The sequence below is a fragment of the Siphateles boraxobius genome, unplaced genomic scaffold (genome assembly GCF_051911475.1).
Source record: "Siphateles boraxobius isolate OS27281-9 unplaced genomic scaffold, OSU_SipBor_1 25, whole genome shotgun sequence".
Classification (NCBI taxonomy): domain Eukaryota; kingdom Metazoa; phylum Chordata; class Actinopteri; order Cypriniformes; family Leuciscidae; genus Siphateles; species Siphateles boraxobius.
This window is the reverse complement of record NW_027508866.1, coordinates 20,662,591-20,679,029: the sequence shown is the minus strand read 5'-3', so window position 1 is coordinate 20,679,029 and position 16,439 is coordinate 20,662,591. Positions and strand designations below refer to the sequence as shown.

Genomic DNA, 16,439 nt, shown 5'->3' with positions numbered 1-16,439 from the left:
CCTACTTTTCTTTCTAGTTCAAAATACTTCTCTTACACATTCAAAAACGATACATCACTGCAGAGGTAAAACGGGTTTACAACCAGTTTTGTTTTAACATTAAGACAGAACAAGTATGCACTATACTCCTATCCCTCACATCCTTGTTTTCGTATGTGTCAAATGAAACAGGTCATCTGATCTGACTAAGGTCATCTGCTATAGGAGAAGATAAGAGAAAGGCGTTGCCCAAAGTGATGGGAAAGTGTTAGCCAAGTCCAGCCTGACTCAGCTGTTTGGTGAACACAGAGAACACAAACAGCACATACTCATTCCTTCATAGAGTGAGACGGCAGGTTTGGTTTATATCAGTAGTCCGCTAAACTCTCAGCCACACAGACCTGGAGTTCACTGCTGTAGCAGAGACCTTCTGTATAGACCACCCACAGACTTCTTCCACAATCCCCTGGGTCTAGGCCATTCAGAGTGACATTAACCCAACAGAGCAGAGACACTCTTTTTGTACAGACATGTATGCCACCATGTGCTACATTAAAGGTCTCCTATTGAATGCAGTCAAGCTCAAGACTAACTGTTCCTTATTTTGTTAAGTCACGCCTGGCGCTGAGACGGATTTTTATTGTGGCGTGTTTAGAATTCCGTACTTGAAGTGCGAAGAGGTGCAGGCTGCCGAAGACTAACAGACCAGGCTTTGTGTTAGCCGTTTGTTTTTATTCACCGCATGGGGTGGTGTGTGAGGAGTGTCTAAAGAAATCGGTGTGTATGTCTGACCTCTGTGTCTGTGTTTATGGACAAGGGAACATCTGGTAATAGTATGAGCCAAAGAAATGCAGCCCATCAAACTTGTTCGGGTGCGCAGAAGGGTTCAGAGTGAAAGAAGGCCACAAAATAAGATGCTTGTTACCATGTCGATTGCAGACGATCTAATAAAATATACTTATCCCATTAACAAAAATAGAAGCCATATGGATGGGGACAGACTGAAATAGGCTCCATGCCAACTTCTGATTGGATTTGTGACATCGCCACTGAAAGCATCACGTAGCACCAGTTTAGAGCATATTTGGATCAACTTAAAGCAAATCTTAGCTGGACCACAGTTTTACACTAGTCTTCTAGTTGGAGAACATTATATTAGCCTGTTCAGGATGAAAATCAAACATCACCATGACGTTTACTTATACTTCAGGAGTTTTTGTTAAAATTTCTAACCTAACCCTAAAGTATTAAATGGATAGTAAAGTATTAAAGTTCTGTCATCAATTACTCAACCTCATGTCATTCCAAAACTGTTCCTTTTTTCAGTGAGACAAAAAAGAAAGTGTTTCTCGATAGTTTTTGTCCACATAATGAGCACCGGTGGAAACCAAAACAACTTTGGACTAGAGTTGTCAAAAATATCGATATGTATCGATAATGACATATCTGAAACGGTTTCAATACTCATTTTCTGCAGTCTCACTCACTCGTCCTATCCACTCCGGTTGAATAGTATTGGTGAGTTGAATAGCACTATCGGTATTTTTCAAGGTATCGTATTAAAGTTGGAAATTCCAGTATCGTGACAACAGTACTTTGGACCTCACTGACTTTTATTGTTTGCATATATATCAAGGCTGCACGATATGACATATCGATATTAGCATCGATATCAAGATGTGCGCATCTGCAATAATCACATCGCAGGATGTGCGATGTCAAGTTAAGGATTGTAGTTGATCCGTGCGGAGCAGCTGCCACCCGGTACGGAACGCATGTGATTCAGGACTTAAAGCGGCACTATGCAGGATTTCTGTTTTTGTCAAACAGCGATCCCTAGAGTCGCTGTAGAGTACTTGTATTTAACGTTACTGTCGTAAACACCACTCACGCAGAGCGTATCTGCACTCACGGCCTCTGCACTTCATAATAATAAAGTAGCCTACCGCGTTAGGCTTACCTGAGCCTAAAGGCCAGATGACACCAATAAAGTGTATCATGTATGTCGTATTATTTCGCAGGGCTCTCAAGTTTTGAAGACAGGCAAGAGTGACATTTTTGTCATTGATTGTTGCGTTAAATCTTACCCAGATACAATAGAGCTATTTTCTGATTGGCTATTGTGTAGCTCGACAAACAACAACAGAGGAGACGCGCTTGATTCCTGCCAGTTCCACAGTTTTGGCATATTAAATATATTACAAATAGTTTTTCAGCGTGAGAAATACAATGTGTGGCGGGTGAACGTGACAAAAGACCGAAATGAGTGACTGTCACGCTCAATGCGTGACACTTGAGAGCCCTGATTTCGTAACAATGTCCGTTATGATGTTGTTAGACATGATTATTGCAATTTATCATAATAGTTTGCAAATTGCGCTCATTTACACTATTTGCAACATGTAGGCTTATTTATGTCCTGATAATTATGTTATATATTGCAACTGTTCTCATGATAATCGCAGGAATCAACTTTAACAGTGAAAGACTGAGCGAGTGGGACTCCTGTCCGGTTCCTCGTGCTGTCAGATTCTCGTTACCTTTTTCTAGACTCTTCCGACCGCGCTTTCTTCGGGTTTTTTTCGCCATTCTGAAAACGCAGGTCTGATGTTTACTCATGTCTGACTCCTCGCTTGGTCAGCCTGCCGGCCCAAAGTTGCAAGGGTGGTTTTGCGGCTCACAGGCACCAGGGGGGTGCGAGACCACCACCATTCAACACGAAATCAGTAATATAAACATTACAATGACTCCAAAGCTGTTTGGTTAAGGTAAAAGTTAAGTTAAAGTTACTTAGTTCTGCTTTAAAAACACATGCAAATTATAAACTTTCACTCTGTGAAAGTTTATCATTTGCATGTGTTTTTAAGTCCTATCAGATTAAAAATCAAGCGCAAGAAGACCGGAACTTGCTTGCTGTTTTCTGTGTGCGCGCACAGAACAGAGCAGCGCAGACAAAACTTGACCCACCGAATTCAGGCCTCTTTCTCTTCTTTTGAGCTTGAACGGACAAAGGCACGCAGAAATAAGTCACAATCTCGGCGAGTAATCTTGTAAACACGGACGGTTATGTGTTGTAAACAATTGAGAAAGAAAACAGATGCGTATCATTATATTGGATCTGTGCATTTCTTCAGAAATAGAAAATGATTTTTGTAGCTTTAATAAAGATAAATTGTATTAATTAATTGTGTTTAATTTATACAGTGAAGACTATATTGTGTTATTTTACATTTGATTATTCAATGTCTGTACCTGAATACAGATTTAGCCTACCTGAAAAACAAAGCTTATTTCACTTGTATCTTTGTTCTATTTTATTTACACAAACAAGACATTTTTCCAAATGTCTAATTTAACCATTTCACACCCAACCAGCTGTCATTTTCATAAACCTCACATTGTAACAGCACTGGTATTGTACCATGGCGGCTATGACTCCCATGGCAACAAGTGTAAATAAATGAAAAGTTGTTGGGGTTATAAAGAGTGGCAGTACTTGAGTAATACATGGAAAAGGTGAAGGCACTCGGTAAAAACTAAATCAAACTTGTCATCACTCAAGCCCTGGTGTTAAGACATGTCATGTATTTATGACCCAGCCCTGGTGAAAATCAACACTCCTCTTACTCCAGCCATTTGTCCCTGATATTTCAGAGGGAGGCCTGTCTCTCAAAACACTGGAAATACTATACTTCTCACTAAAATGTTTATTGGAAGCAGAGACAGACTGTTTCATCAATGTCACTTTGTTGCTTAACTTGCTGTAAGCGTTGAACTATAGAGCAGCCTGCCAGTTCCGTGATAACAACTCAAAATAGAAATGTGGGCCTATTCAATGCCTCCATTGAATTAAACACAATGGCAAAACTCTGAGAGCATGGCTATTCTTTGTATAACGCTTTTAAGAAATGAATCACCATGGTTCCCAGGCATCAACCACAAACGAACACATACAAAGCAAAACATAAGGAAGATGGGAAGCATTTGTTGTGTTAAAAAAAAAAATCTGAATTTGGCTGGTTCAACACCTGTCATTATTGAAAAAATATTAGCCTCAGCTTAGCTTCTGAATTTGGCTAAAAGGTTAAAATCATTAATTACTAATTATGCAATGTGAGAGGAACGTGTGGCTTGCGGTTTAGCTTTCACTCAGACCCTATGAGGGATCGTTTTAGTCCTCTTCTATCAGAGTGCAGAGCCATAGGAGGGCAGACGGTGAAAAGTGCAGGTCTGTGATAAGTAGCTGAGTGGAAACAAGACCTCAATATAAAGACTGTCTGTGAGTCAGCTTAGCGAAGGCTGCAACCGGATCTGTCTTTTATAATCTCCTTTCACAATAGAGAATGTGTAAGAAAATGTAACGATACCAACAATATTACAGTGCATGTAAAATTGTGTAACTACAATAGTAATACACAATGAATATTATAATTTAAATATATATATATTTTTAAAAAACTGCTTTATTATTTATTTAATATCATTATATTATATATAATCTATTTTTACATGTAACAGTTAACTTTTTTTCAAATTTCATGCAAAAAAAGGCAAAACTGATCTGCAAGATATTCTGTTTGTCCCAAAGTTTGCTAGATGTTTGGGTTTCTGAAAGTGAGATTAAAGAGTTAAATGATAAAGACAATGATAAAGATATAGTTCTAAAAATCATTCTCAATATTAAAGAGTTCACACCACAGCTATAACGATAACAATATAGAGAAACGATATCGTTGGGATAATTTTCGTAAAATATAAATTCCAGCTGTTGAACGATTAGAATAAATGAAAGTAGAATAAACAGGCCACTATCGTTCGTTGGTGTGGAAGCAAATATAGTTATCGCTCGTTCTTGGTGTGAACAGCCCTTACGTTTTTAGTATGATATAGATAAGAAAATGTAGGATAGACTACACTACCCCTCAATCGCACAATGAATATCAAATGCAAATGCAGATTATTTCTAAGAAGTTGGTGAAATCTTCTAAGTAAAGTACTCTTCACTTAATTGGTGCCACATTGTTGGATTGAACCATTCAGAGAAAACTCAGAACCATCCCTTTTACAAGCGATTTTCCCTAACTCACGAACAAAGAAATCTTTGAGAATTCACAGTATTCTTTCAACTCCATGTGTCGCAAGAACTGGCAAAACCTGCTCTTGTCATGACCAATACTTTCTAAACACAAATGATAACTCTGGATCACTACATAAACATGTGCAGGTATTGGCAGTGTTGGGCTCAGGACATTTTCATGGATATTATTTACCGTTAGGCCATACTGTTCTGTTTTCATGTAATGAAACTTTGTGTACAAGACATACACAACTTCAGCCATAATAGTGACGAATGGCGGAAAAGGAACGAGTTGAAGTTTTGGACGAGTTTCTTTCTTTAGAGGGCCTTTAGTGATACAAATGTGGGTTTGTTTAGCTCAGTATGGCTTGAGAAACATACATATACGTGCAGGAGCTGCTCAGCATGGCTGTTGTCCTAACAATCTCACACACACTCAGTGTGTACATCAAGTTTATTTGGACTTTAGGGTGGGTGGGAGAGCGGAACATCTTGAAGCCACCTGGGACCTCAGTGCTCAGTGCGGGATGTTTTCTTTATATAATGACAGCTGACACGGCATTGCCCAGTGAAATCACTGTGAGAGTATGTAGCTCAACTCAAAAAAACTGCAGCCTTTTCGCCCAACTCTAGCAGGGCTTGAATTTCAGCACAGGATTGCAGGTATTGTGCGTGATTTTGCTCTTTTCCATAAGCTCTGTGCTTATAATGCGAGGAACTCCCACAAGCATTCGTTCACTATAGCAATGTGGGTTTAATGAGTAAATTAATCCCCACAGATCAACTGATAAAGTCAATTAGGTGAAATCTTTCTTTCAGACTGTAATATCACAAACATGCTATACTGTGTTTTCTCTCACTCTCCCTCTGTTAATACAACACACAAAAATGGCTTCACATCACATATTATTTAAATATTTAAAACAGCCTCCATCACTTACCGGTTATAAGGGATGATCTACCAGTGCAAAATTATATATTGGGTCAAAAGAGAACAAACTTTTATCAAACGTCTAGCGTATAGAACAGCCTTGAATAAAGTAGAGCCAGAGATCTTTAGAAGATGTTATCATTTTTTTCTGATCACCCGCTTGCACAGCATATATCGTGAGTGTATAAAATATGAATACGGTAAACTAAAAATCTAATCCAGCCACATTTATGAGTGAAGATCATTATGAATGAATGCCTACTTCCCAAAAGACTGAACATCTGTTTGGCTCATTTGAGGTTTGATGAACACCACAAAATTAAACCTGACTGCACTCTTTTTTCAGGTTCTTTCTTTCTTTTTTTAAATAAATAAATACGATTAAAATTTCTCACACCATATGTATGTAGGGTTAGCTATTATTAAATGTGCAAAATTTTAGGTGAGACACTTGTGATAAAAAAAACTAAAATAGGACATATTTTGAATGTAAAATACCCTAAAACCTAAATATTTTGTAAATGCTACAAGTTAGCAATCACATCATTCATTGTCTCAAAGTACGAAAGTCAAATATATTCTAAAGACATTTAACAATGTTTTTAAATTATTTTTGAAATTAAAAAAGAACTTTAAATGAGCACTTGACAACAGCAAACGTAATGTGAAAGTAAAATACGCAATGAAATATCCAATATCAGCCGATACCATTACATTTAAATGAATTAAGTTAAATAAACAAATATCAGCCGGTATGGTACCAATATATCGGGCATCCCAAATGTTTCTATAATATTTGTTCACACACATATACAATTATATATATGTGAAACTACACCTAAATACACATGATTTTAATTTCCTTTTAGTTATATTTAGTATTAATTTGTCACTACATTGATTTCTAGGAAAGAATAATTTTCTAGAGACTTCTTCTGATGGGAAATTTTCCCCATAACTTTTCCATTTCACCATTTGTATTGCTTTGTTTTGAATTGCTCTGAAAAGTCGACTCGCTTATTTCGCTTCCCATCAACATCTCTCACCAAAAAAAGCACAATTTATGGTCGCTTCTGTCGTTGCAAATTACTGCCCAGCGTGAACGTCCTTTGACTTGTGTCCAATGGGTGAAGTTCAAGCCTTTTCTAGTCACATAAAATAAAGGAAGCCATAATGAACATTGTGAAGTGCAGTAAAGAGCAAGGCCTTAACAAGGGACATCCAGCTTTCACATTAGACACAAATCACATTAAGGCACAAATGGGACAGGCTACAAGCTCACCGATTTCTGAGAATAGTGCTCTTCAATGTTGTTTGGGAAAAGGACGAAACTTTAGCACAGTAAAAGCTCCTGTTTTCATGAAAATAACCAAACCACTGTAAGGCACCTCGGGGACATGGTGAAATGATTGACAAGATACAGTACATTGACATGCATCCCTCGGGTTAAAACAAGGGGTCTTGTAGCACGGCTATATATGCACATACTGAGTTCACATGCAGAATGGCTAAACAGGAAGATAGAGTGAATACACGGTGCTTCGGCTGCTTTATTCATGTTCTCTAAAGTAAAGCGTGTACAGAATCACAGCACTTCCAATAGAAAAAACACCAAGGTTCAAAACTTTTGCACTTATGTTGGATGCAAAGTCACATTACATTAACATGTCCAGGCTCTGAATTATGGATGTCAATTTACACAAATTCCCATGATCGATCATCATTTAAATGAACCATTGATTAATCAATTAATCATTAACCTTAATAATCCAAGGGTACTTTTACACCAAAACTCTATGCTTAAAACAGATAAGTTTGTCCTTTGAGTTTTCCGCGTACAGATGACACCATTGTAAAAAATGATCCCCATTCACACGGATCCCCGAAAACGACTAAAAATGCTGTATTCTGCTGCCAGGCCATTAGATGGCGATAGACTGAACATGTAACACACATGTGCAAGATGTCATTTTCTTCAGAGTTTCACATTTTTGTTGTTTACACAAAGACTTGCACTTTGAAACCCGTTTTCAAAAGTTTGCGTTTTCAGGCACCCAAAACACTGATGTCATGTAAACGAACAGCAAAAAACGCATAAAAAGTTTTACATTTTTAGTTGAAAACTGTGTCCGGTAAACAGCCCCTAAGATTCATCTACTATAATTGTACAATGTACAAATGGCACTAGATGTACAAATGGCACTCAAAACGCCAGCTTCCTCACTTTTAATATTTTACATTTATATTTTTACCACAATAAAATTAAGCGAGTGTGCCTAATTGAATTTCCACAAATTTTACAATATTTTCTGAGGTATTTCACTGAATATGGAATCTTTTCTAATAGTTTCTTTAACCAAATCCTCAGCCTGTCACTCACTTTCAATCCATATTTTCATATCTTTTACTGTGGTAAACAAAGGCTGTAGACCATATACCTTTTTACTTGCCAAAACAACAAATAGCATCGTTAGCCTAAACTAACCTGACTAGTATAAATAGACAATCTTATCTTTTGGGTTTCAGTTTTTATCTCTCCTCAAATTAAATTAACACAGTTTGTGCTTGTTAGACAAGGCAAGTCACGTCAAGTGTATTTGTATAGTACGGTACCCTGGACATGATATACCAGGGGAAATGTAAAATATTGTGGCCACGAATAAAGAATTCGTTCCAACGACTTATCAATTAGTTCCCTCGTTTTAGTTAAATCATGGCCACATTTGACTAATGTGTTCCTTAGTTTTACTTTAAAGGTGCTATAGGTGATCTGGGAAATGGTAACTTTAGCCTGCTAGCATTGAAAGCACCGTCCAAAGACACGCCTCCTCCAAACACATGAACGCGCACAGACCAGAAGCGAGACGACCAGAGACAACATTATTGGATTACATCATGTGTCATACACCGGTGATAAAACTTTAAAGTACATTGAGTAACAGTACTACAATAACCAACGTAAACAACTGTTCGTCTGCCATTCTCGCTCTGTCTGACGTATGATGTCTGCTTGAACAGGCTGTGCATTGGTATGCAAACACATGCTATCATTTCTTTCAGACCGAATGCAATGATTGAACTAACATTTTATGGTCCTACGTCTTCCATAGATGATAATATAAAAGTCTTGTTCGTGCAGAAGATATAATTTACTTTTCTCTCCATTTACAAACAGGTTTCAGTTGCTTTGAAATATTGGGAGAAAACATCCATGCATGAGACAAGAAATGGGCTCTGTCCTCTTGTGTCCCAAAGCCCTTTCAAAGCGCAGAGCCCAATATATGATGAAATAATTATTTTTGTGGGGAAATATAATCAAACTTGACATGCTTACTAAATTTCAATTGCTTTCCATGTGCAAAGACTTTGTATTGTTTCAATACGACAAATATTCGATCATCGATTAATCGTTAGCATCCCTACTCTGAATAGACAAAGAGGTTTAAGAAAGAAAACAACCCTGCTTTCTCATTCACCTTATTCAGCCATTTACAATCCAATGCTACTGTTAATCATATAAAATGCATCAGCCATTACTTGGTTATCGAGCGGCTCTCAGGATCTCTGGGCCGTCTCCATTCTTTAATGCAGAGTACCTCATGATAGAGTGTCATGTGTCCTCTATCCTTCCTTGTACAGTTTAAACGTAATTATAGTCTTTATCCAAGAAACTGTTTTGATGTTCAAACCAAATTCTTTGAATCTGTAAAGATGGCACTTCATTTCGGAAACGGACATTTGTTGGTCAGATTAAGTACAAATACGCACAAATTTAATGCTAAAAACTGTGAACAGCATAGTGCAAAAATACTTGACAAGCCTGTTGGGACATGATGCCTTGAGCTGTGGTGCTCATTAGGATGACTAGAGTCTGAGTCTGGCTTGCAACATGTACTGATGCCATCTCTATCCTCTTGCTCCAATCCTGTGGCCTCTGCAGTGCAAAATTGCTTCAAAAGTGTCCAAATATGAAGGAGATATTTAGATTAAAGATAGGGTCACATTTATCAAAATCAAAGCAACGAATGAAGCACAGCTTACATGCAGTCATTTTCAAACCAAGCAGCTTTCTGTTCATAAACGTAGAAAATTCTTTTGACCAACTTGAACCTTTCGCGAAATCTGCATGTGGAAATCTTTCGCCCTCACACGAAATTTCTGATCGCGTGGATTCCTATTAAAATGACTGGATTTTACAACAGTCATGTACATGTATAGTACATTATTTAACTGGTAACCTCATCTAAAAATACTGGAGATGCTCTTGCCATTTATTACAATGAAGTTTAGTCATTTATGACGGTATTTTAATCATCCCAGTTATTCTCAAACAAAAATCAAAAGTCCAACAGCTTAAAAAAGCAATATCACATCTCTCCTCAACAAATAGCTTAAGGTATAGACTCAAGGTTAGAGGTTGAAAAATCATTTGGATGAATTATTCATCCAACCAAACAAAATACTGATAATGGAGAAGATACATTAGTGTCACACCTTTGCATTGCCTCATTTGATGAAATGTGCCTCTGGTGCAATGAAAAGGAGGATAGGAGTTATATGCCTACCTTAGTGATAAGTGTACGGTACTCCTCCACCAGATGGTCATTGTTATGACATCCAGCCAGTAGCTGCCACACTTCCCCTCTCAAGGCCTCCGGGACACCACTGCGGACCAGCGCCGGCAGCTGTTTAGGTCGCACAGCCAAGTTCAGATGCCTGATGAAACATTACAAAACCAACAGGGACTCATGGTTACAAATTAAGTACAACACTTACATTTCAAGACAGTCCATGTTGTTTCTGCACTGTGAAACAATGAGGCTATTTTTTGTATGTGTTGTGAACTTATAACTTCGTATTAACCCAAAATGGCCCTCATTTATGAAAGGAACTTGGGATTTCTCAATATGGATGTGAGCGGTGACTACAATCAAATCTCACGTCAGGTATCAGCTCGTGTACGAAAATTTGTGAGTTGGCGTGAACTTGCGTGCAGCATATTAAATCTGTTGGAGAATTGTAATGAGAGCATTTTGTTCACTTACATTATTTTCCTGACCGAATCCGACAACCGAAGCTCATTATTGGATTATTAACCATTAAACAACTAGATTAGTGTTTATAATGTTTGTAAATATTTCGATTTATTTATGAATTATACATATAAATGAATTTAATTGTTTGCAATTATGAGGTTAAAAGGTGTTTTTGGAGTAAGACCAATATCTCTTTCATGAGATTACTTCCTCTTCTTGGTCATGTTACGTCGTAAACTCTAGGGGCGAGGCTTCTAAAACGTGAATTTTTAGGGGCGTGATATTTAAATGACGATTGTTTTCAGCCACCACATTTATCGACGTATGATCATTCATATGATGGGATTGGCGGCATACAACTGTTTCATGCATCACACGGGAAACCTGTCGTATATTCTGATGTTTTTGTCCATGCAATGAAAATCGTTGGGGTCCAAAACAACAACAACTGAGAAAACTATTAAGCAGAATATTACACTAAGGTTCAAAAGTTTGGGGTTGGTAAGATTTAATTTAAGATTTAATGTTTTTGAAGGAAGTCTCTTACACTCACCAAGGCATTTATTTAACCAAAAATACAGTAAAAACAGTAAATATTACTGCATGGAGACTATATAAAGTATGAATTAGTGATACTTGTTCTGCCACACAGACAGAAGTGACATTCTGATGTGTAATTTATTCCATATAGGACCTTTTACTAAAGATATGCTTATATAAGACCATGTTAACCTGCTAGAGGCACAATCTCTGAATGTGGTCTGTATGTTTACCAGCATTTATTTGTATTTGTTTATGGAATGTCTTAAATGTTGCTGGTGCCCATTTTCCTTGCTGATTAAAAGGAAAGTGCATATTTCCATTGTGTTGTAGTGTGCACAAACCTTCCCTCAGGGATTTTATACGACTGATTTTACTCTGCCAATCACTCAAAACTGACAAACTCAATCAGGATTATAACTGCAAACTGTTTCCTCTAATAAGAACTTTGTTCAGTGCAACACATTGTTTTATTTATGACATGTCATTATACTGTCATAAGCGTGAGACACGTGTTGTGCAAACACAAAATCAGTAGAACAGTGTTTTTTTTTTTTTTTTGTAGAAAATAGCAAATGTGTTTATTAATGCAATATACACCAGGTCCTTAAACCAAATGTTCTTCAACCGGGAAGCACTAACATCAAAGGCTGGGGTTCCAGCACTGTGCAGTCACTTATTTGACCTATTTATCTAACACAAAGGGATTTTATTCACAAATGTCATGTGTGTGAATCGATTACTATGAATCTAATGTATTTAAATAACTTGACCAACCAAAACGTTTTATGCCACAAATTCGATGAAAGGCATCCGTACATTTTCATGCATAGTGACCTATTTTTAAGCAGATTTGGAAAGTTTAAAGATTTTTTAAATGTTTTTCATAAGAAGTCTCTTATGCTCACCAAGCCTGCATTTATTTAACTAATTAACTTTTCTAAATATAATTTAAAATGTAATTTATTTCTATGTTTCTTCAGTAGCCATTACTTCGGTCTTTAATGTTAAGTTGACAGCATATCGTTATTATATTAAAATTAGATCGATAAATCAGAATAGAAAACATTTTCAAATGAAATGTACTTATTATATTTATAAAAATCCATACATAAAATATACATATATAAAGTTACATTGAGATATCCGTGACATCACACGGGCAAATACATTTGCATATGACTGCCTCCAGAGCAAGAAATTGACGAATAGTTACACATCATCACACCATAGGCCCCGCCCACTGTCACTCAGTCGCTTAGCCACTGACAGTTGCCTAAACCGGACGTGAGCATCACGTCAAAAGCAAATAGAGCCATTATATTAACAGACGCTGTCTACACTGGATACAGTATACAGATGCCCGCCCCGTTCAGTTTCTGATGGACTTCTGATTGACGCGTCCCGTTTAAACAGCTTGTTTGCGTCTCTGCAGACTCGAGAAGGAACCCAGAGTCAGAAACGAGTGTATTTTTTATTTTAATGGCGTGCCGCATAGTGTCGAAGGATTATATGTTTGTTCAGAGCATTTTGTTTTGTATATGAGGCACAGTGCAATGGAGAGTTCGCAAAGAAGCTTTAGTTGAAAGATGAAGCAGCAACTGTACTGAATCTGACAGCAGCTGCATCACAAACCATAAGCAGATGATTTCATAATGTTTTGTCTGGAAATTACGGTTACATATGGATAATGTTTTCAAAACACTTACTCGCGTTCAATAGCGTGTGCGTTGATACGGTTTCCTATGCAATGACGTCAAAATGAAGGTTGAAAATAATTGTTTTTCCGCATTTATATAAAAAACTTCATTAACATTATAAGTGTACCTCAAGGAACATATTAAAAGAATTAAAAATCCATGTCATGAGCCCGTTAACAACAGAATGACTGTAAATCTCAGCTTCCAAACAAGGAAAGCCAAGGGCTTAAAGAGGAGGAAAATTAGGGGCTAGATGCAGATGTGAGCACAACACACACAAAGAGACAGCTGTGTTCTTCAGGGTGCAGAGACAGTTGCAAGCCTGTAATTAAATTCCTGGGGTTTTTAATTGAATTCATCTCGAGGTTTTGATTAACAACAATAAGAGTAATGGGAGCGGAAAATAATCTTAAGACCCTTATCTGTATTTGACCATTCCCTCATCCCCCAGTCTTTTCTAGTGCTCTACATTGAAATATCTCTCTCATTTCCCTCCCTTGAATGACTTCTTAAATTAGAAATGATGTGTGTGTGCATGTAGAGATATTTTTATGGATGGAGATAAAAAAAGAAAAAGGAAAAAAAGAATGTGTGGGACGGGAGCTCTTGATTTTCGGCCTGTTTTCTAGCACTTCTCTGCATCGAAGGCATACGGCAGCAGTTCAACACTGTCAGGAAGAAAGAGGCGGACAAGACAGCCTCTAATTTAAATGTGCATATGCTAATGTGCAACTATTAATCCCTACAGGAATCTGTACAAGCTTTGTATCCGTGCCACGGCTCTTAAACAACAGCATTGTGGCTAAAAATAAATATTTTTCCAGCAAATAGTTTCATAAATGTACACCTGCGGCTTGACTAAAATTAACACCTTACAAAATGCAAGTAGATAAAAAATGGATTTACTACTTTTTAGAGGGATTTTTTTTGGGGGGGGGGGGATTTTTATTCATCAAGTTTATCAAAAGTGACAGTAAAGACATTTAAAATGTTAAAAAATATTTATATTTTATTGGCTGCTCCCCGACCCCCCCACAGTCTCAGAATGGATAGACATTGTAAATGAGATATACGTAATGGAATCAATTACCTTTTCCATTCATCTTAAGAAAAGTATATTTGTTAGTCTGTATCTTTGTTAGCCAAATGGGTCAAATATGTAAGGCCCTTAAGACCAGACTTTGTTGAGGTGCTGAATTAATGATCCTGTGTTTTACTGTTCCGTCTTCCTCACTATCCTCTCTTTTTATGTCTTAAACAATGTAGTTATTTGTATATTTTGTAAAGCACAAGTTTATCTCTCCCTAATTGTTCAAAGTATGTGTATGTAATGTTCTAAAAAAAAAGAAGAAAAACAACAGCAAATGGACAGATACTATTACTACTTTTATTCTGTACTTCTGTTTTGCTGACTGAAAATAAAGAATTTCAAAAAAAAATATTTCTATTTCAAATAAATGCTGTTCCTCTGAACTTTCTGTCCATCAAAGAATATTGAGGAAAACATGTATCATGGTTTTCACAACAATCTGAAGCAGCACAACTGTTTTCAACATTGATAATAACATTGAAATGTTTCTTGAGCATCAAATTAGGGCTGGACTATATGGGGAAATTTTATATCACAATATATTTCTTAATTTCTGTCGATACGATATAATTCCGATATCGATATGAACAATATAAAAGCCTCAGAAAAACGTCCAAGAACGCCCACAACAGATGTCTGCTCCTACAATCTTCTGAAAAATTAATTTGCCAAGTCTATGAAACCTGCTGGAGTCTTTCGGTACTGCACCATTACAAACTAAATAACCCATCATAACAATAATATTCTCTTCTCAATACCTGCTACAAGACTATGGAAGCATATGGGTAGTAATATTCAATTTTAAAACTAATATGCAAATTGACAATGCATTTCTGTTTTTAAATTTACCTTTGCCATTACATTTGTGCAACGTTTGGTGCAAAATTTTAATTAAAATTCACTGATATAATTTACATTTGCAGTTTCATACACTAGTTTTAATATGTAAATTGAATGCATATTTTAACGCTTTGTAAGTTGCAAAATTAAAATGTATTACAGCAATGATTAGAAAGGTTTAACATGTTCAAGGAAAAACTATAGCAAAATTATCATTTAAATTTTATTTTTCTTAATTGCATTTACACTCACAGTTACTGTAAGACACTTGCGATTGGATTTTCATTAAATGTCCCGCAATGAATGTAGCAAAATTCAACGTGCAAATTGAAAATGCATTCCGAGCCGATCACGCCCCCTCCCGCCCTTTCAATCACTGTTAAGTTGGCCCCGCCCCCACCCAATGCAAAACCCCAGCAAAAAGGTTCAATCGTTTTTACTTCGATGGGCTGTACGTTTTTTTGTTTGTTTGTGCTGCTTCAGTTTTTTAGATATTAAAATAATAGTTATATGTCATTCTGAGGTCACCCAGCCCCCCACGTGCTCCAAATAAAATAGTCTCCTTCGTTTGTGCTGGTTAAAGTTAGGTTTGTGTTGCTTCGGTTTATTAGAATGACCAATACATATGATTTTAATATCTGAGGTCACTCAGCATTCCCACATGCTCCAAATTCACGCAAAAAAGTCTTGTTTGTTTGTGCTTCATTTGTGCCGGTTAAAGTTTTCTTTGTGCTGCTTCTATCGGGCGGAACTGCTTCAGATCGTGGAACAGATTTGATGTTTTCCCGCTGCTAGTCGGCACCACTCTCCGGCACATTTTGCCGATCTCAGATAGCCGAACGACTTCCATTCCACTGATTTAGTCTTTCCTCACTTATCTACTATTTCGTCTGCTTTCTCCTCACTTGTGGAAGCTCGTTCAGTCACATTTGTATTGCGGTCAGGGGCGCTCATTTTGTAGCTAAAACTTGCCCAGTTGGACATCAGCCTACCCCTGCTGAGCACTGGCTGGGTGTCTGTGGTGTACGTCATCACGAAAGTAGCCAATTGTGTTCTGTTCTTTCTGACGGCTGCGCGCCTAATGTCAGTCAGTGACAAATGCTGTTATGTATATTGGAATATCGAATATGTGTTTACAAATCATATCACAGTTATTGAAAAAAAAAATATATCGCAATATATATTGATATTGAATTATTGTCCAGCCCTACATCAAATCATATTAGAATGACTTCTGAATGATCAT

The 16,439-nt window shown here is 37.1% G+C and overlaps 2 protein-coding genes across 3 annotated transcripts in view; one reads left to right on the top strand and one right to left on the bottom strand.

Annotated features, from left to right (window-relative positions):
* The window catches only part of anxa3b (annexin A3b), a 275,725-nt gene that overhangs the window by 4,225 nt on the left and 255,061 nt on the right, over positions 1-16,439 (top strand). The gene's annotated exons all lie outside the window — the stretch shown is intronic.
* Positions 1-16,439, bottom strand: part of rabgap1 (RAB GTPase activating protein 1) — a 101,747-nt gene that overhangs the window by 40,516 nt on the left and 44,792 nt on the right. For both annotated transcript variants that reach the window (XM_077243113.1, XM_077243114.1), the window contains one exon: positions 10,553-10,703. In XM_077243113.1, the coding sequence (XP_077099228.1) occupies positions 10,553-10,703 (151 nt within the window). The remainder of the gene's footprint in view (positions 1-10,552; positions 10,704-16,439) is intronic.